Source organism: Balaenoptera physalus (genome assembly GCF_965194825.1).
Source record: "Balaenoptera physalus genome assembly, chromosome: Y".
NCBI classification, from domain to species: Eukaryota; Metazoa; Chordata; class Mammalia; order Artiodactyla; family Balaenopteridae; genus Balaenoptera; species Balaenoptera physalus.
The window spans coordinates 19,665,585-19,685,788 of NC_138904.1; the positions used below are offsets into that span (position 1 = coordinate 19,665,585).

The following is a 20,204-nucleotide window of genomic DNA, read 5'->3' on the forward strand; positions in this document are numbered from 1 at the left end:
AGCAGCACCTAGGGTTTGCTTGTTTGTTTGCGCGTTGTGTGTCTGTAACAGATGCCTACTACCGGTAATAGGCAGCCTGGTAAAATGAGTCCATGGAAACGGTTGCTAGGTTTAGCTAACAGCGGCTTCTGGCAGTTGTCCGACGCTTAGGTAACAATGGAGCCACTGGACCAATGTTACGCCCCTTCCGGTTTCGTTGCTGGCAGCCCAGCCCATCTGTCCCAGGGCCGGAAGTGAGGTCTTCTGTGTTCTTCCTTGCCCCAAGATGGCAACGGCCGTAGGCGCGTTACCGCTGCCGCGGCTCCCCGAGCTGTTCAAAACCAGCAAGCAGCTTCTGGATGAAGTGGAAGTCGCGACTGAACCCGCCGGCTCCCAGATCATCCAAGCTAAGGTGTTCAAGGGACTGGCCCTCCTGAAGAAGGCTGCCGAAATGTTATTGGAGCTCGACTTGTTCAGGTATGGGGAGAGGGTAGTACGACTGAGAAAGTAGGTAATAATAGTTACCAAGGGCGGAACCATTGATCCTGGGTGCAGGAGAACTTTAAAACCCGGAGCCTTTCTTTCCTTCCTCCCACTGCGACCTTGTGTACATTGTTTACATTCTCCACGTCTCTTCCGAGATACTTAATATCACACGACTCGGTTCCCTAGTGTTGGCTATTTGCATAGGCACTGGGTGTGAGCGCTCAGCCACTGTCAATGAAGAAAACTGGCAGCTGTTCCCGGTGCCTCCTCCCTTTGTCCCACCCCCACATCCACCCCAGCCCTTCCCTCCCCCAGGAAGCCAGGGCCAGAGTTTGAATGCCCAGCCAGACTTCACAGCCTCCTCTTTGCTCTTTCCAGCCGAAATGAAGATTTGGAAGAGATTGCCTCCTGCGATCTGAAGTACCTGATGGTGCCAGCATTTCAAGGAGCATTCGCCATGAAACAAGTCAACCCCGGCAAGCGCCTAGATCATTTGCAGTGGGCTCGAGAACACTTTTTAAACTACTTAACTCAGTGCCAATACTATCATGTGGCAGAGTTTGAGCTGCCCAAAACCAAGACCAACTCCGCTGAAAATAACACTGCTAATTCCTCCTTGCCCTATTCTAGCCTCGTTGCTATGGCATCTCAGAGACAGGCTAGAAGAGAGAGGTGGGTCATTTGAGGACTGCCCAATGGCAGTGCTGTTGCGGGGGAGGGGTGCATGTTTGTTTTTTTTTTTTTTCCTGGGGTGGTGGGAAACAATGGTGTGTGTCACTCTTGGGTTCTTATTTAGCATAGGCCCTGGTGAGAGCAAACTCCTGAGTTTTTCAAGAAACCTCTGCCTTGGTTGAAATGATCATACCTAACTGTCAAACCCCTAGCACCTTATGGTTGCCAACAACAGCAATGTAGTTTAGCAGAGTGTCTCCCAGTCTCTCCCACATCACAGCACAGCAATACCCACATGGTACAGTGAGGTAAGTATCTCTGAAGGGCACAAATATCTTGTAGCTATAGTCCACTTATGGTCAATTGATTGAGAAGCTCTGTTCTAACAATACTGGATGAGATGTGTAACATCCTGAACTAATCTTAGTATTGGCATAGCTTCATTATGTGACCTTGAACACCTTGCTTACTCTCTTAGTTTAGTTTTTTTTAAAAAGAGTGCTCACAGTGTTTAGGAGCTCTGCTAGGCACTGGGGATTCAAACTGAGTATGGGCGTTTGTATGAATATGGGTGGTCTCTGCCTTGGAGGAGCATACGGTGTGGTGAGGAAAAGAGGCATAGAAACAGTATAAATTATAAAATGATGTGATAGGGAAATGCACAAGGTATCATGAGAGCAGACAGGAGGGGCACCTAACCAAAGAGGGAGCAGGAGAGAGGAGAAGTCTCCCTGGACGAGGTGACTCCTGTGATGAGTTGCTTAAGGATAAATAGGAGTATCATCTAGAGGAAGAGGAAAGGAGGGCTTTAGCCAGCAGAGATAATAGCATTAGTAAAGCTACAGGGACATTAAAGACCGCAGTGCTGGGGTGGGGAACAACCATAAGCAATTAGGTGATGCTAGAACACAAAGTGGGTGGTGAAGGAGGGGAAAGAATGATGCTGAAGAATTTGTAGGGTTCAGACCAAGGAGAGCTTAGGGTGTGAGGAAGGTGAAAGAACGACCTTGTTCCTGAGAACTTGGGAAGGGGGTTTGAATCCCAGCTCCAAAATTTAATCATTCTGATTTTGCGTAGGTCGCTTAATCCCTCGGTGCCTTAATTTCCCCAGATGTCAAATTGGATAATAATAGGTCCTATAAGATAGAAGAGAAATGCATAAAAAGCTCTTACATTGTCTGATACAGTAAGCACTCAAAGTCAGCTATTGTCATATCTTTGTAGCTGAGTACAGGTCGTGGAATGAGAGACCTGGGTTTGAGACCCAGCTTTACTTATAAGCCATTGGACTTTGGGTAACTTATGTAACCTGTCTGAGTCTCAGGTTTCCTCATATGTGAAGTCTAAGTAACAGTGGTACCTATCTCATAGGGTTAAGAGGCATTAATAAAATAAACCACATAAAACAGCTAGCACAGTATGTATTACCTAGTAAATATTCTATAAATGTTACCTATTACTAGGCCATGCTAAAGAGCTTGAGATTTGTTTGGTGACTAGGGATCCACTGGAGGTTTTTTGTTTTTTTTTTTTTCCTTAAAGAGTAGCAAGGTCATATTTGCATTTTAACTAGCATACTCTGGCAGCAGTTAGGAAGCATTCTGAGGGAGAAGATTAGATCCGGGTAGGTCACAGAGGTGATGAGACCTTACTAGTGCAATGGCAGAAGGGATGGAGGGGATATATTTATTTATAGGGTTGAATCTGCAGAAAACGATCAATTGGTTGTGACAGGTAGGGTAGAAGGAAGCAGCAAGGAAGATGTCCACGTTTCTGATGTAGGTGGTTGGCTGTGGAACTCATTGAGATGGGGGGATAGAAGAGGAAGAACAGATAGGGGAGAGTATGAGTTGTATATTGAGACATGTTGCATTTAAGGTGCCTAGGAGACATTCAAGTCAAGGTATCTGTAGCATGAAGCTCAGAGGAGAGGCCTGGTCTAGAGAGCTGAAAAGTGATTGATTCAGTTAACATATTTATTGAGACTTTACTGTGTGCTAAGTAATGGAGATCCAGACAAAGTCCATATGCCCTCATGGAGCTCTTGTTTTGGTGGAGGAGGCAGACAGTAAGCTAGTAAATAAAAATGTGATTTTAGGTGGTAAGGGCTTTAAAGAATAATAAAGTATGGTTAAGAGCTAGTGAGTGACAGAGAATAATTTTTGAGGAAATGGGATAGACTGATATGAAGTGGAATTCAGTATCATGTCCTTTGTAAGAAGGTAGGGGCAGCCCCTTGGGATATAACAGGTAGTTTAAACAGTGAGTTTGGTATCCAAATAATCATAATATATCCAAAAAAAAAAAAAAAAAAAGACTGTAAATGCACTAGAGAGATACAAATGGTGTTATGGACAAAGACCAGGGAGTGATCACATCTGGTTGGAGGGTTAAGGAAAAGGTTTCCGAATGTAGTGGCATTTGAGGTGAGACTAGAAGGATGGTTAAACATTGCAAAATACAGGTTAGCCTGAATGTAAAAGTAATAATACTCATTGTAGAAAGTTGGAAAACAGAACATTTTTTAAATTAAAAATAAGTCTTCATCCTAGCACTCAGAGATGATCTTTGTTAACTATCTGATTTATTTCCTTCCGGATATATAGTTATTATAATTAATAAATTCGGAAGAATACCATAAATATAGATTTTTTTAATCCTTTTTTTTAAACCTAACATCCTGTTTTGATTTCCCCATGTCTTTTGAAGCCATGGTATTTAATGGTTAAATAGTATTCCAGCTTAACAGTCATATCATAATTATTTAAACTAATATTGTCAAATGCTTAGCCTGTTTATGGGTTGATGTTTTATTTGCTATTCTAAGTAATGTTACGAGGAAACATAACTGCATCTGTCACTGTTCCTGTAGGACAGATTTCTAGAAGAACCAGTGGCTAAATCAAAGGGTTTGAATATTTTGACTCTTGATGGTAATTATATTGCTTTCCACAATAACAAAGTTTCAAAGTATGTCCCACTGCAACAGTACTGAATGGCAACACTTAGAAAATCCAGATGGGCAAGCAGGAAAGATACCTCATTGTTTTGATTTGCATTTCTTTGGTTAGAAGGCTTGATCTTTGAACTTTTTTTATTTTTTTAATGCCTGACAGATGAGATACCAACACTATCTTTTCGCTAATGGCTCCCATATTTATATCACTAACCCAGACCTCTCCTGACTTTGAACACCATACGTGGATGTTTCACAGACATCTCAAACTTAACATGCCTTAAATTGAACGGCTGGCTTTTTAATCCCCAAATGTGCCCCCACACTTATGTCTTTACCATCTCAATAAGCAGACCACCACTCACCCAGGTTTTAAACCAGAAACCTCAGAGTTAGCTTCAGTTCCTCCCTTCTGAATTGCCACATCCAGTCCATCAACAAGGCCTGCCAGTTCTAGCTACAAAATGTACCTTATGTCCTTCTGTTTCTCTCTCCACTGTCATACCTTCCTCTAGGCCACCAGCATCTCTCACCTGAAATATCCAAGCCGTTAACTATAAAGACCTGGATGATCTGGCATCTGCCTCTCTACAATCTCGTCATATATCATACTCCCCTTGTTCACTAGACTGCTGCCGTAATAGCCTTCTTTCAGTTCCGAACAGATCCAGTCCTTTCCTTCTACAGAGTCTTTGTGCATGTTGTTCTCTTTGCATGGAATGCTCTTCGTTTATCTGTCTTTCTGGGCTTTGTCTTTCTCCCCTACTGGAATGTATACTCCATGAAAGCAGTAGCCATTTCTCTCTTGTTCTCTGTGGTATGTCTAGCACAGGGCTTGGTATATAGAAGGTGCTCAAAAAGTATTTATTCTTGTCAAGCAGGGGGGAACAATATGAGCAAAAGCCCAAGGCAGGGTAGTTGGAGGTATGTACAGGAAATGGAGAATAGTCTGATTTGTCAGAACCTAAGAGTAGTATGGTTGGAGGACTGTAAGGACGTGAGGTGTATGGGACATTGAAAGGGAAGAGAGGGGCAGAAAGACAAGTTAACGTGTTATAAGAGTACTTCAACTGGGAAGAAGTGATAGAAATGAAGTTACAACTATCAGAGATATTAGTTTTGCAAGAAGCATTTATATGATTAGAAAACAAATTGTTCAAATCCTTATTTAATTTCTGTAAGTCCTCCATCCCCCACCTCAGGACTTTACACACTGAGGCCATCCTACATAAAACACCTGAATGGTATGTGCTCTCTCTCCCTCAAAACCTGTTTCTTCACATATCTTCTCTACTCTAATTCCCATCTTTGAGGCATAAGTCTTGATTAACTCTACCTACATTCTTTCGACAGAAATGGAGAAGTAGAAGCTGGGTAAGTAATGAGTCTAGTTTTAGATTTACTGAATTTAGGTCCTAAAGTGACAACTGGACAGCCATGTCTATAGACAGATGTAAATGTGTAACTAAAACTTATCAGACTGTTTTGCTGCTAGTGCTAAAAATTCAGGAGTGTCACTGGGTGTGGATAGTTTGCCAAGAAAAAACATGTAGAGAGAAAAAAAAAAAGTCAAGGGCAAAACCTTGGGGCAAATTAAGGGAGAAAGAAGAGGAAAGAAAGAGCAGAGGTAAGAGACTCAACAAGATACAGGTAAAAGTACTTATAGAAAGAAGCCTGGGGAAGAGAGAGAACAAATGTCATGTCCTCTTTGAAGCTTCTCTCTACCTGTCTCCCCTCCCAGATACTGTAGCACTTAGTTTATGTTACTTATAAGGGCATAACAATCTGTTATTTTCTAGACTTGGAACTTCTAGAGGTCAGAGACCTTAACTAATTATATCCTTAGTATCCTAATTATATCCTGGGTACCCAACCAGTAATTGTATCATAGTAGGTACTTGAGGTATCTTTGGGAAGGACAGAGTGGTCATCAGAAAGATGGAAGCAATATAGTATAGCAGAAAAAGCCTGGGCTTTGGAGTCAGACCTGGGGTGACCAGTCCAATTTCTGCCACCTAGTAGATGGGCATCATCTAGCCCTCCTTAACGTCAATTTTTCCCATCAGATAACAATATATTGCTGCTTACAAAGCACTTTCATGAATATTGTTCATTTGATCCTCTTAACAGCCCCGTGAAGCAGATATTATCCCATTTTAGAAATAAGGAAATAGGCTCTGAGTACTGACTTCTCCAAAGTTACATGGCTGGTAAGTGGCCAGGCATTAAACTCAGGTCTTCACATTCCCAGTTCTATTGCTGTTTAGAAAAGAGAGAAGAGTGGTCATTTGAAAAGGCAGAACATGGATTGAGGGAAGGTGTTTCTAGGATAGGGGAAAGGCACCAGTAGAGTGAAAAATTGTAACTGCTAATGACAGGGCGGATGATTGATTGAGTGAGGCTTGGAAGAATGTGGGTGGGGACAGGATTTATAGCCAAAGTGGAATGGTAAAGACAACAGTAGCTCCTTAAAGGCAAGAGGAGAGGAGGAAAGGTGAAGCTATAGAGATTTTAAGGTAAAAAGGGAAATTGAATTTCTACATTGGCTGGCCATCTGGTGAGCATGATGGTGGCATGGAATCCACAAAAGATGAACAAAAAGCTGAACAAGAGTGACCGTTCCACTGAAGTTTGATCATATGAATTTGTGGTTGACTCATTTGACACAAATTTGTAATTCGTTACCTCTCTTCAGCAGCTTGGGGACAGAAAAGGGGACTGAATGATGAAAGTTGCCCAGAGTCAGAAGGGTGACAGGCAGTGGGGAATTCTAGGGTGATAGGGAGTGTTCGCATGCAGTGTCTCACCATAGGAAATCTAGAACAGTAACACAGGTCTAGGACAGTGGTTTACAATCTGTTCCTTCGAGCCCTAAGATTCCACCACAGTGCCTGGGTAGGGGGCATGTTGGGAGCCCTCCTCTGATTTAAACAGGGCGGATTTTATCTTTTATTACTTTTTTTTTTATTACTATAAGCTCTCATAAGAAGAAAGGGTTCTTCTGCTAAGACAGAAAGGTTTAAAAAATACTGGCCTCAAAGAATAGGAGTTCAGGAACTTAGAAGTCCCAAAGATGACTAGGAGCAAAGTCATAGAAGCAAAGGAAGTAGAGAAGAAGGAAAGACCAGAGAGTGTGACTAGACCACATGCATGCAGAGGATGGGAAAGGAAGCACAGGAACCTTATTCAAAGGCCCAGTAGACTAACCAAGAATATACCCTTGATTACATACATTCTAAGGCCCTGATATATATATGTGCGTGCGTGCGTGCGTGTGTGTGTATGTATGTGTGTGTGTGTGTATATATATATATATATATATATATATACATATATATATATATATATATGTATATATATATATATATATATATATATAGTTTTTTTTCCCTGACTTAGGTGCATCCAGGAAAGAGGGTGGGGGTAGGAGTGGCACCAGAGTTAAGTGTTCTCAAGTGATATCTGTAATAGCATTCATGAACTAGGAATTGACCTGTGTAGTGTTTGACTCAGAAGGCCACCTGTGATGGTGCTGTGACAGTTATTTGTAACATTACATAAAGTGCCCACTTGTTGATTAAAAGAAGCAGAAGAGCCTCAAAGTTTTTATAATAAAGAATGTTTCCAGAGGGGAGGTTCTTGACTTTTTGTGGGTCGTGGTCCTCCTTAACCTCTCCCCAGTAAAAAAAAAAAAAAAAAAAAGAAGAAGAAGAAACATACACGTAGAATTCTATACAAAATTTGGGGGAGTTCAAGAACACCCCTCTCTCCAAACTCTGTCCATGGACCTCAGGTTAAGAACTCCAGATTTGGGTGAACACCCACAGAGGAGCGTCTGGTTCTGGATGTCTAGAGTGGGGTTCCAGACATAGATATTTCAAGATACTCCTCTTGGAAGTTGTGGAGTTTTCCCTTGGTTCCTCTCTGCCTCAAGACTTTACATCCAATAAATCAGCAAATACTGTTATATTTTAATTATGTCCACATCTCACCACCTCCCTATTTCAAGTCACTGTCTCTCACTTGGATTGTGGCAATACCCTCTTAATTGATTTTCCTGCTCCACCCTTGCCTCCCACCCCCCCAAGTCTACACACAACAGAGTAGTCCATTAAAAAAATGTTCATTTCATGTATTCTATTTTAAAGCTTCCAGTGGCTTTCTCTTCTCAAAATATCATGACGTTTGATATTTCGTGTCTTCTTGGCCTACAGGGTTCTACAAATTATGGCCCTGACTATCTCTCTGACCTCACTTCCTATTATTCTTCACTCCATGCCAACCACACTGACCTCCTTGCTATTTCTCAAAGATGTCAGGCCAGCACTCTCCCACCCCAGGACCTTCATATTTGCTTTTCCCCCTTAGAACACTGTTTCAGATACTGGCATGGCTTCCATCCTTATTTCCTTGAAGTCTTTGCTCAAATGTCATGTCTTCAAAGAAGTCTCTCCTGATCACCCCTACTTTCGCACCATCACTCTATCCACATTACCTTGCTTTTTTTGCTTCTTCAGAGCACCTCACCACCACCTGACTCATCTATTTCTTTTTGTCTGTCTTCTCACACTAGATTGAAGGCTTAAGGAGAGCAAGGACTTTCTTGTATGCACTGTTGTGTCTCAAGCACTGAGAACAGTACCTGTCACGCAATAGGTACTCAGTAAATAGTTGTCCAGTGAGTGATAGGTGACATACTAGAAGGCATCTTGAAAAAAGCAGGCAGGGTGGATATGAGTCTTCAGATTATACTAGGATGAGTTAGAGGAGTTGGAAATGTTTTGCCCAGAAGAAAAGAAGAGATGACCATTTTTTAGGCTGTTTCACAAGGAATTCCTGCATCAATGGCACGTAAATGACCCCTAAGATTCTATGACTATTTGAAGCTGTAATTCCCAAATAGACATTGTATATACTAAGCACCCAACCTAGTAAAGGTTGATGTCATAAAATTACTAAGACACTCCCATCTCAAAATATGATGGGAAGAGTTGCTCAGATCAGGTTACTTTGATATTTTTCTAGTTTCAGAATGTATTTCTCAGCTTCTGCTGATACCTTCCTTGCCTTGTAGTCTTGAGAGAACTGCCTTGGTGGCAAATTCTGAGGTATAGAATCTGTATTTTTGCCTAAATGGAAATCGGTGTACCCGGTCATTTGTAAAGTTAAAATTGTATTGTGGCCTTCTTTTGAAGGAACACCTCTTTATTTTTAAGTTCATGGTAATGCGTTTCTGTGGAACAGATACAAGCAGAAGAAGGAGGTGGAGCATAGGTTGTCTGCACTGAAATCTGCTGTGGAAAGTGGTCAAGCAGATGATGAGCGTGTTCGTGAATATTACCTCCTTCACCTTCGAAGGTGGATTTGTATCAGCTTAGAAGAGATTGAGAGCATTGACCAGGAGATAAAGATCTTGAGAGGAAAAGACTCTTCAAAAGAGGTAAGCCTCATCACTGTCTATATTGCTAAAAAAGCTACTGTCAGAGATTTGAATCTTCTAGAGGAGAGTAATCGAATTAAAATCCTTTTAAGTCTCCATAAAATCATTGTTCTTATTAAGATTAGTGGAGGAAGGCTGAAGGTTCACTAGGATAGCTTTCTTTCTAGCTTATAGTATTGTTCCCCACTGCTTTCTAACCTGTAACACACTTCCAGTCTTTTGTAATTTTGTGACATGCCAGGAGGGAGAGAGGCTTCTCTGAAGTGAAAATTGGTTTGGGCTGTGAGCAGTCATGACTGCTGAAGGAAGGCATAGGGAGGTGGGCCTTGAAAACCTGTACTTGACTGTAATAAACAGGAAGAGGGATAGGATGGGAATGAAGAAGAAGAGTGTAACTTGAGAAAGAGAAAACAGTAAAAAGAAGATGAAGCAAAAGACATGGAATGTGTTTAGGTTGGGGGAGAAACCAGGATTTAACCTTACACAATGATACACTCTCACACCTTAGGTCACCCAAGTATGAAACACAGCAAGGACATCTCTGTGCACAAAATGTCGGGCATATTGGTAAAGAAAACTTGTTGTAACGGCACTTTGGCTGTCTCTAAAGATCATAAATGTGTTTTGGAGCTGCTACTTCAAAATATTAGGCTCTGCTGCCAATTTTTTTTTGGTTCACAATATAACATGAATTGAGTTCAATTTATCAGCTAGTCGCAGGCATTTAAGTCCTCAGAGAAACCTCTTGCTAATTCGATTTTCACTGATTAGCCCAGGAGCTTTTGCCTCAGGGTAACATCAACCTAGTTTCTCGTGTGAAAGGATCAAAGAATGAACAATTAGTATTCTAAAGCCGTAAGGCCCCTTGGGCATATCTAAATCAGTGGTTTTCAAGCATCATGAGGCTGGACTCTTCTGGATCCTCCCATCTCCTTAGTTTTTTTGTTTTTATGCTCTCTCATTTGGTATTGGGATTGGCTCTGGAAGTGATGGAGTTTAGAACCAAGTGAACATCTTTTCTTTGATCTTTTCTTTGTTTTGGTGTGCCCCTGGACAGCCAAGTTTCCTTGAAACATTTCTATACACCTATATATGAAAGATACTAACCCATTCTTCCCCCCCCCCTTGCATTTAGGAACATCCACTTCTAAAACATCCTAGGGAGCTCATGACAGTTAATAGCAAAATTACATTGGACAAGGTTTTAGCAGAAGGGTCTTCATAATTCAGCTTTAGCACTGAAGGCCAGGCTAAGGAAAGGGGCTTCAAATTCAGCTCAAGGGTTTTAGATAGAACATGGAAGAAGGCTTTGGAATCTTCCTCTTTGGAGGGGAGTATTTTAAAGTCAAGTAATTTTTCACTTGTGGTGAAATGATTCCTGGGAGAGCTTTCTCTTCCTTCCTTTCCAGCAAGATACTTGGGCCACCTCAGGAGAGCTAACCAACCTCCACCATTAGTATTCTGCAGATATATTTTAGAGACTGATAAATAGGGCTTTTCAAGCACCTAAAGACATAAGAGCCTGCATAGTGGGGTGGGCAGAATGACAAGTACACTTCTGATAATTAATTTCCTTTTTAGGCATCAACTTTTCACTCATCTCGTCAGGACAGGCGTCCAGTGAAACCGTTTGTTCTCACTCGGAACATGGTCCAAGCCAAGTAGGTAGTATTAAAAAGTGGGTTGCCTTTGCAAGCCCCATGCTTTTATGGTTCATTTACAGTGCATGAGTAACAGAAGGTAATGGCTTCACCTGGGGAGGCTGTTCTTTCATCAGAGGGATATTATCTCTTCTGATACTTTCTCTGTCTGTCTTCATCAGACATTTCTCTCACAAACTCGAGCTTAAAAATAGGCTAGAAAGGAAACCAACAAAAATTAATTAATTAACTAATTAAAAACAGAAAGAAGTAAAGAATCTAAGGGAGAATTGTAGACCTTAAAATTGTTTCCCACTGTTTCCTTCAGCTACAGTTCTCAAAAGGACATGTTTGCCTATCTAGGTTTTAATTCTGAGTTTTGGGATGCTTTTCCATAGGGTGGCAGAAGAGTCTTCTTCCTCTGTGTATCTTTTATACCCTCCAAGTATAAATACTCCTTCCATCGTATCATCACTCCTCTGTGGGGCGTTAGCCTCCAGGATTGCTTACTGAGAGATGATTCTGGGCTATTTATCTTCTCATGAAAGCTCTTGCCTTTAATTCTCCTTCCTGTATGCCTCTTTTTACATATCCTAACAGCAGTTTGCACAAATCCCCCAGAAGATAGCTGGGTAGGGGAGCAAGGATGAAACAGACACAGGATTTATCACTAAAGAGAAGAGGCTTTTTAATAGAGCTATTTATGTTTACTTTTCTAAATGCAGTGTGATTCTTGCAGAGTATTTGGAGCTTGTTACCCAAGTCTGGCATCTATGACAGTGAATGACTGGTATGAAGAGCATCGGAAATTTGGAGCATTACCCGATCAGGGTATAGCCAAGAAAACATCAGGTATGGAGGGGTGGGAGGAGGGTAGTTATACTACTACACTACTGGTCCCTAACTCTGGAGCAATTAAATTCAGACCAAGTATTTTTGCCTTTTAGAAGCAAAAGAAATCTGGACAAGGATTCTGAGTAATAGATTCTAGTCAGTATTTTATTTCATTTATTATTAAAATAAATAGCACATGATTTTGGGAGGATGGAGGCAGTGGGACAGCATAGTTTTCTAATTTCTCTAAATATCATGGCATAAAAACAGACTGAGCAGCTAGATAGCAAAGCCAAAAATCCATAGATAGCAGTTCTGCTTCTGGTAACAGTAGATAGGTTGTATCAGGCCAACCCCTCCTATAGATTACAATTACAGACTGAACAGAATATAACAAAACAGCTATCTGAAGGCACTGAGAGTGACCAAAATCAGACATAAACTGTAGGGCAGTCAACACTTATAAGAAGGGAACGGTACTTGGAACTTCTTGAGGGCAAGGACTTTGGCTTACTGTGTTCTTGGTGCTCAGTTTGGTAATTAGATCATGGTAGGTACTTGGAAGTGTCTTTGGGAGGGAAAGGTGGAGCTGCTAGTCATTAGAAAGATGGAAGCAATATGGCATAGCAGAAAAAGCATGGACAGATCTGGAGTAACCAATTACTCCTACCACTTAGATAGGACATCATCTAGCCCTTCTTAGCCTATTTTCCTTATCTCACGTATTATCTCACTTGATACTCTTAACAACACCATGAAGCAAACATTCTTACTCCCATTTTAGAATGAGGAAATGGTGTCTGAGAACTAACCCAAAGTAAACATAGCTAGAAAGTGGCCAGGCTAGGGTCTTAATACAGGCCCTAAAATTCCCACTTCCAATGCTGTTTCCACTGTAGCAAAGAGAAGAGTGATCATTTGAAAAGGTTTCCTGTTATTTGTATAGCTTTTCACCCATGGGCAGGCTACACTTGCTGTTATATGGAGGTAGGTAAAACTTGGATAGAAACCAGTCTTATTGGATGAGGAAGGAGAGAACTGAGTTCAGGGTGACTGTAGCAACTGAAAACTGGGAAGATATCCCAGGAGAGAACCACAGAGGAGGAGCCCTAATTGTATAAACCCTGCCCAAATCTCTGGCAGACTACTAAGCTATACAGGATTGACGCCAAGCACCCTCGATAGAGGTAAAATAACTGAATGGATAATCTAGCTACTGCCCAATGCAGAGGAAACAGAATTTGGAATTTTCATTCTAGACAAATGAAAACTAACTAAAATGAAAAATCAGTACTTTTTAGAGGAACAAAACAGAATTCATAATCTCTACAACATAACCGTTCACAAAGTCTGGGATTCAGTCCTAAAATACTATACGTACGGGAGAAAAAAAAAGAAAATGTGACTTATAGTCAAGAGGAAAAGCAATCAATGAAGACCAACCCCAAGATAACTCAGATGTTGAAATTAGCAGATAAGGACTTTAAAGCAGCTTATTTCTATGCTCAAGGGCATAGGGGAAAATATACTTGTAATGAATGAAAAGGTAAGAAATCTCAGAGAAGTTGAAACTGCACAAAAAATTCTGGAACTGAAAAATACAATATCTGAAGTTTAAAAATCAAACCAGACTTATAGATACAGACAAAAAAATGGGTGGTTGCCACAGGAGAGGGAGGTTGGAGAGGGGAAATAGGTGAAGGGGATTAAGAGCTATAAACCTCTAGTTATAAAATAAATAAAGCCACAGGGGTGTAATATACAACATAAAAAACGTTGTCAATAATATTGTGATAACTTTGTGTAGGGACAGACGGTTACCAGATTTATGGTGGTGATCATTTCATAATGTATGCAAATGTCAAACCACTGTAATGCACCTGAAACTAACATATTGTACATCAACTATATTTCAATTTTTTAAAATTGGATGAGATTAATAACAGATAGGCAATGACAGGAGAAAGAGTTGGTTAACTTGATATAAGCCAATCTGAAAAAAAAAAAAAAAATTGGTAAAAAATGAAGAGCCTCAATGACCTGTGGAACAATGTAAAAAGTTCTACCATATGTACAATTGGAATACCAGTAGGAGAGAAGAAAGAGAGAGAAGGGGCCATTAAAAAAAATATGAAGAAATGATGGCTGATATGTTCCCCAAATCTGTGAAACACAAATTTTCAAATTTAGAAATATCAGTAAGCCCTAACTAAGCAGGTTTTAAATACAGTGGAAAACCAAGCATAGGCACATCGTAGTCAAACTGCCAAAAACAAAAGAAAAAGAGAATCTTGAAAGCAGCCAGAGATAAAGTACATATTACACACAGAAGAACAATGATTTGAATTGTTGTCACCTTCCCATTTGAAACAGTGGGTCCCAGAGATAGTAAAGCAATGCCTCAATTAAACACCCCAATTTTATTTATTTAATTTTTCATTGCATTGGGTCTTCGTTGCTGCGTGCAGGCTTTCTCTTGTTGCTTCGAGCGGGGCCTACTCTTTGTTGTGGTGTGTGGGCTTCTCATTGCGGTGGCTTCTCGTTGCAGAGCACAGGCTCTAGGTGCTTGGGCTTCAGTAGTTGTGGCACATGGGCTCCATAGTTGTGGCACAGGGGCTTAGTTGCTCTGTGGCACGTGAGATCTTCCCGGACCAGGGCTCGAACCCGTGTCCCCTGCGTTGGCAGGCAGATTCTTAACCACTGTGCCACCAGGGAAGTCCCTTAACACCCCAAGTTAAAAATGAGTAAAAGACCTTAGACACCTCACTGAAGAAGATTATATAGATGGGAAATGAGCATATGAAAAGATGCCCAACATCATATGTCATTAGGGAATTGCAAATTAAAACAACCGTGATCCCACTACACCCCTATAAGAATGGCCAGAATCCAAAATACTGACAACACCAAATGCTGGCATAGATAATGGAGCAACAGGGACTGTCATTCATTGTTGGTGGGAATGTAAAATGGTACAGACACTTTGGAAGACAGTTTGTCAGAATTAAACATTCTCTTACCATGCTATCAAGCAGTCATGCTCCTTGGTATTTACCCAAATGAGTTGAAGTTAGGTCCACACAAAAATTGCACACAAATGTTTATAGCAGCTTTATTCATAATTGCCAACATTTGGAAGCAACCAAGATGCCCTCAGTAGGCAAACGGATAAACTGTGGTACATACAGACAATGGAATAATATTCATTGCTAAAAACAAATGAGCTATCAAGACATAAAAAGACATGGAGGAAACTTAAATGCATATTACTAAGTGAGAGAAGCTAATCTGAAAAGGCTACATACTGTATGATTCTGGAAAAGGCAAAACTATGGAGAGAGTAAAAGGGTCAGTGGTTGCCAGGGATTAGAGGAAAAGGGATGAATAGGCAAAACACAGAGGATTTTTGGGGCAGGTAGACTACTCAGTATGATGCTGTAATGGTGAATATATGTCTTTATACATTTGCCCAAATCCATAGAATGTACAACACCAAGAGTGAACCCTAATATAAACTGTAGACTTTGCATGATGATAATGCATCAGTGTAGGTTCATTGATTATAACAAATGTACCACTGTGGCTCAATGTTGATAGTGGGGGGAGGCTGTGTCTTTGTGGGGCAGGGTGTATATAGGAACGCTGTGTACTTTTCATTTAGTTTTACTCTATACCTAAGACTGCTCTAAAACTAAGGCCTATTTTTAAAAAATAATGCAAAGAGAGAAAGCTATAAAGTCAATGGAGAGATTAAAAGGGAGGAAGGCAAGAAAGAATGGAGAAACAAAAAACAGATGAGATGAACAGAAAACCAATAGCAGAATGGTAAATCCCAATACAGCCATGTCGGTAATTATGTTAAATATAAATGGAGTAAACCTTCAAATTAGAAATCAGAGATTGATTACCAGACTCAACCACCTGCTGTCTACAAGAGGTTCATTTTATTTGTTTTTTAATTGAAGTATAGTTGATTTACAATATTAGTTTCAGGTGTACAGCAAGATGATTCAGTATTTTTGTAAATTATGCTCCATTATAAGTTATTACAAGATAATGAGTATCATTCCCTGTGCTATACAATATATCCTTGTTGATTATCTATATTATACATAGTAGTTTGTATCTGTTAATTCCATACCCCTAATTTGTCCCTCCCCACTTTCCTCGCCCTCTTTGGTAGCTACAAGTTTGTTTTCTATATCTCTGAGTCTGTTTCTGTTTTTCATATCCATTCATTTGTATTACTTTTTAGATTCCACATATAAGTAATATCATACAGTATTTGTCTTTCTCTGTCTGACTTATTTCACTAAGCATAATACTCTCTAGGTTCATCCATGTTGCTGCAAATTGCAGAATTTCATTCTTTTTTATGGCTGAGTAATAGTCCATTCTGTGTGTGTGTGTGTGTGTGTGTGTGTGTGTGTGTGTGTATATATATATATATATATGTATATATATATATACCACATCGTCTTTATCCATTCATCTGTTGATGGGCACTTGGGTTGCTTCCATCTCTTGGCTATTGTAAATAGTGCTGCTATAAACATCGGGGTGCATGTATCTTTTCGAATTAATGGTTTCAGTTTTTCTAGATATATACTTAAGAGTGGAATTGCTGGATCATATGGTAGTTCTATTTTTAGGTTTTTGAGGAACCTGCATACTGTTTTGCATAGTGGCTGCACCAATTTACATTCTTACCAACAGTGTACGAGGGTTCCCTTTTCTTCACATCCTCCCCAGCATTTGTTATTTGTAGACTTTTTGATGATAGCCGTTCTGACAGGTGTGAGGTAATACTTAATTGTGGTTTTGATTTGCATTTTTCTAATAATTAGTTTTGTTGAACATCTTTTCATGTGCCTGTTAGCCATCTGTATGTCTTTGGAAAACTGTCTCTTCAGGTCTTCGGCCCATTTATTGGGTTGTCTGTTTTTTTGATGATGAATTGTATGAGCTGTTCATAATATTTTGGATAGTAATTCCTTATGGGTCACATCAGTTGTAAATATTTGCTCCCACTGTATAGGTTGTCTTTTCATTTTGTCAATATTTTCCCTTGTTGTGTAAAAGCTTTTAAGTTTAATTATGTCCCATTTGTTTAGTTTTGCTTTTACTTCTTTTGCCTTAGGAGACAGAGCCAAAAAAAAATATTGCTACGATTATGTCAGAGTGTTCTGCCTATATTCTCTTCTAGGAGTTTTATGGTTTCAGGTCTTGTATCTAGGTCTCCTAATCCATTTTGAGTTCATTTTTGTATGTGGTATGAGGGAATGTTCTAATCTCACTGTTTTACGTGTAGCTGTCCAATTTTCCCAGCACCACTTACCGAAGGGACTGTCCTTTCTTCATTATATATTCTTGCCTCTTTTGTCATTGATTAATTGACCATAGCCTATTTCTGGGCTCTCTGTTCTCTTCCATTAATCTGTGTGTCTGTTTTCGTGTGAGTACCATGCTGTTTTGATTACTGTAGCTTTGTAGTATATTCTGAAGCCTGGGAGCATTATACCTCTGGCTTTGTTCTTTTTCCTCAAGATTGCTTTGGCAATTCAGGATCTTTTGTGGTTCCATATGAATTTTAGGGTTATTTGTTCTAGTCCTGTGAAAAATATCATGTGTATTTTGATAGGGATTGCATTAAATCTGTAAATTGCTTTGGACAGCATGGCCATTTTAATAATATTAATTCTTCTAATCCAAGAGCACAGGATATCTTTCCATTTCTTTGTATCATCTTTAGTTTCCTTTATAAATGTTTTATAGTTTTCAGAGTATAGGTCTTTCACCTTCTTAGTTAAGTTTATTCCTAGGTATTTTATTCTTTTTGATGCAATTTTAAGCAGGATTTTTTTTGTTTTATTTTCTGATATTTTATTGTTAGTGTATAGTAATGCAACAGATTTCTGTATATTGGTCTTGTATCCTGCAACCTTGCTGAATTCATTTATTAGTTCTAATAGTTTTTGGGTGGAGACTTTAGGGTTTTCTAGATATAGTACCACGTCATCTGCAAATAATGACAGTTTTACCTCTTCCCTTCTGATTTGGATGCCTTTTATTTCTTTCTTGTCTGCTGTGACTAGGACTTCTAATACTATGTTGAATAGAAGTGGGGAGAATGAGCATCCTTGTCTTGTTCCAGAATTTAGCGGGAAGGCTTTCAGCTTTTCACCGTTAAGTATGACATTGGTTGTGGGTTTGTCCTAATTGGCCTTTATTATGTTAAGATATGTTCCCTCGATACCCACTTTCAGAGTTTTTATTATTAATGGATGTTGAATTTTGTCACATTGGTTTTTCTAAATCTATTGAGATGTTCATGTGATTTTTATCCTTCCTTTTGATAATGTGGTGTATCACACTGATTAATTTGCATATATTGAATTACCCTTGTGACCCTAGAATAAATTCAGCTTGATCGTTGTGTATGATCCTTTTTATATATTTTTAGATTTGGTTTGCTAATATCTTGTTGAGGATTTTTGCATTTATATTCATCAAATATACTGGCCTGTACTTTCCTTTTTTTGTAGTGCCACACTGTGGCATGGAGTGAGCAGGGCCAGAACATTCAGCTGGGGCTGGGGTACACATGCAGCAAAGCAGCTGTGGGAAACCCAGTAGCTCTGCTGCCATCAGAAGTCTGGGCAGCTTCTGGGGCGCCTCTTGAGTAAATTCCAGCAATGGTCACCACTGTTGCCCCACGTGGGCTCCACCCTAGGGCCAGGTCACCTCTCCATCTCAAGGTCAAGTCTTTTTTCAGGTCCTGGCCACCCTAGATCCAGTGCCATGCTTGTGGCATGAAGTGAGCAGAGCTAGAACATACTTTCAACTCTGGCTGGAGAGCACAGCATGGCTGTTGCATGAAACCAGTAGCCTAGGGCAGCAGACTGCTGGTTTCTCTACCCTACCTGGGGACAATCTACCATGCAGTACTCATGAGTGGAGCCCAGGTTTCTCTATGGACTTCTGTGTATCTTTCTTACAACCTTGGTTGTACAGGAGTCTTTCTGCCAATTTCCAGTTAGTTTTCAGTGAGAATCGTTCTACATGTTGATATATTTTTGATGTGTTCATGGGGAGAGGTGAACTCCACCTCTTCTTACACCACCCTCTTGATCTCCTATCAAGAGATGCATTTAAATATAAAGATACAGATTGGTGGAATGTAAAAAGATTTTTTAAATATACCATGCTTACAGTAAACATAAGAAAGCTGCAGAAGCTATATAATGTCAGATAAAGTAGACTTCAAGACAAAAGGTGTTACTGGACTTTCAAAAAGACATTTAGTGCTGATAAAAGGGGCAATTTATCTGGAAGACATAGCAATCATAAACATGTTTGTGACTAATAACAATCTTCAAATCACATGAAGAAAAATTGACAGAATTAAATGGAGAAATAGACAAATCTACAGCCATAGTTAGAGATTTTCATACTTCTCTTTCAGTAACTGAAAGAATTTCTGGACAGAAAATCAGTAAGGACATAAAAGATCTGGAGAAAACTCACAGCCACCTTAACCTGTTTGACATTTATAGAAAAATATATCCAATAGCTGCAAAATACACCTTTTTTCAAATGCACGTGGTACATTCACTAACTTAGACCATAGTCTGCGCCACCAAATAAGTGTCCATAAACTTTCTTTTTTTTAATTAATTAATTTATTTTTAAAATTAATTAATTAATTTGGCTGCATTGGATCTTAGTTGTGGCACGTGAGATCTTCATCACGGCATGTGAGATCTTTTGTTGTGGTGTATGGGCTCTTCATTGCAGCGCACGGGCTTCTCTCTAGTTGTGGCGCATGGGCTCTAGAATGCGTGGGCTCAGGAGTTGTGGTGCACAGGCTTAGTTGCCCCATGGCAGGTGGGTTCTTATTTCCCCAGCCAGGGATCGAACTCTTGTCCCCTGCATTGGAAGGTGGATTCTTAACCACTGGACCATCAGGGGAGTCCCTCCATAAACTCTGAAAGACTGAAATTGCACTATGTTCTCTGACCACAGTCTAATTCAGTTAGCAATCAATGACATATAGGAAGTCCCTAAATATTTTAAAATTAAACAACATACTTATAAATAACCCATCAGTCAAAGAAGAAATCACAAAGAAAATTAAGTATTTTTAACTGAATGGTAATGAAATACATTAAAACTTGTGGGATACAACTAAAGCAGT

General features: G+C 39.9%; 1 protein-coding gene across 2 annotated transcripts in view; it reads left to right on the forward strand.

Annotated features, from left to right (window-relative positions):
- Positions 1–234: 234 nt before the first annotated feature.
- Positions 235–20,204, forward strand: part of LOC309653358 (immunoglobulin-binding protein 1-like) — a 36,153-nt gene continuing 16,183 nt past the window's right edge. Inside the window, exons 1-5 of one of the 2 annotated variants that reach the window (XM_082447964.1) lie at positions 235–456; positions 844–1,137; positions 9,338–9,533; positions 11,115–11,194; positions 11,913–12,025. In XM_082447964.1, coding sequence (XP_082304090.1) covers positions 266–456; positions 844–1,137; positions 9,338–9,533; positions 11,115–11,194; positions 11,913–12,025 — 874 coding nt within the window. In that variant the 5' untranslated portion in view covers positions 235–265. The remainder of the gene's footprint in view (positions 457–843; positions 1,138–9,337; positions 9,534–11,114; positions 11,195–11,912; positions 12,026–20,204) is intronic. The other variant, XM_082447965.1, reaches the window with a different exon arrangement.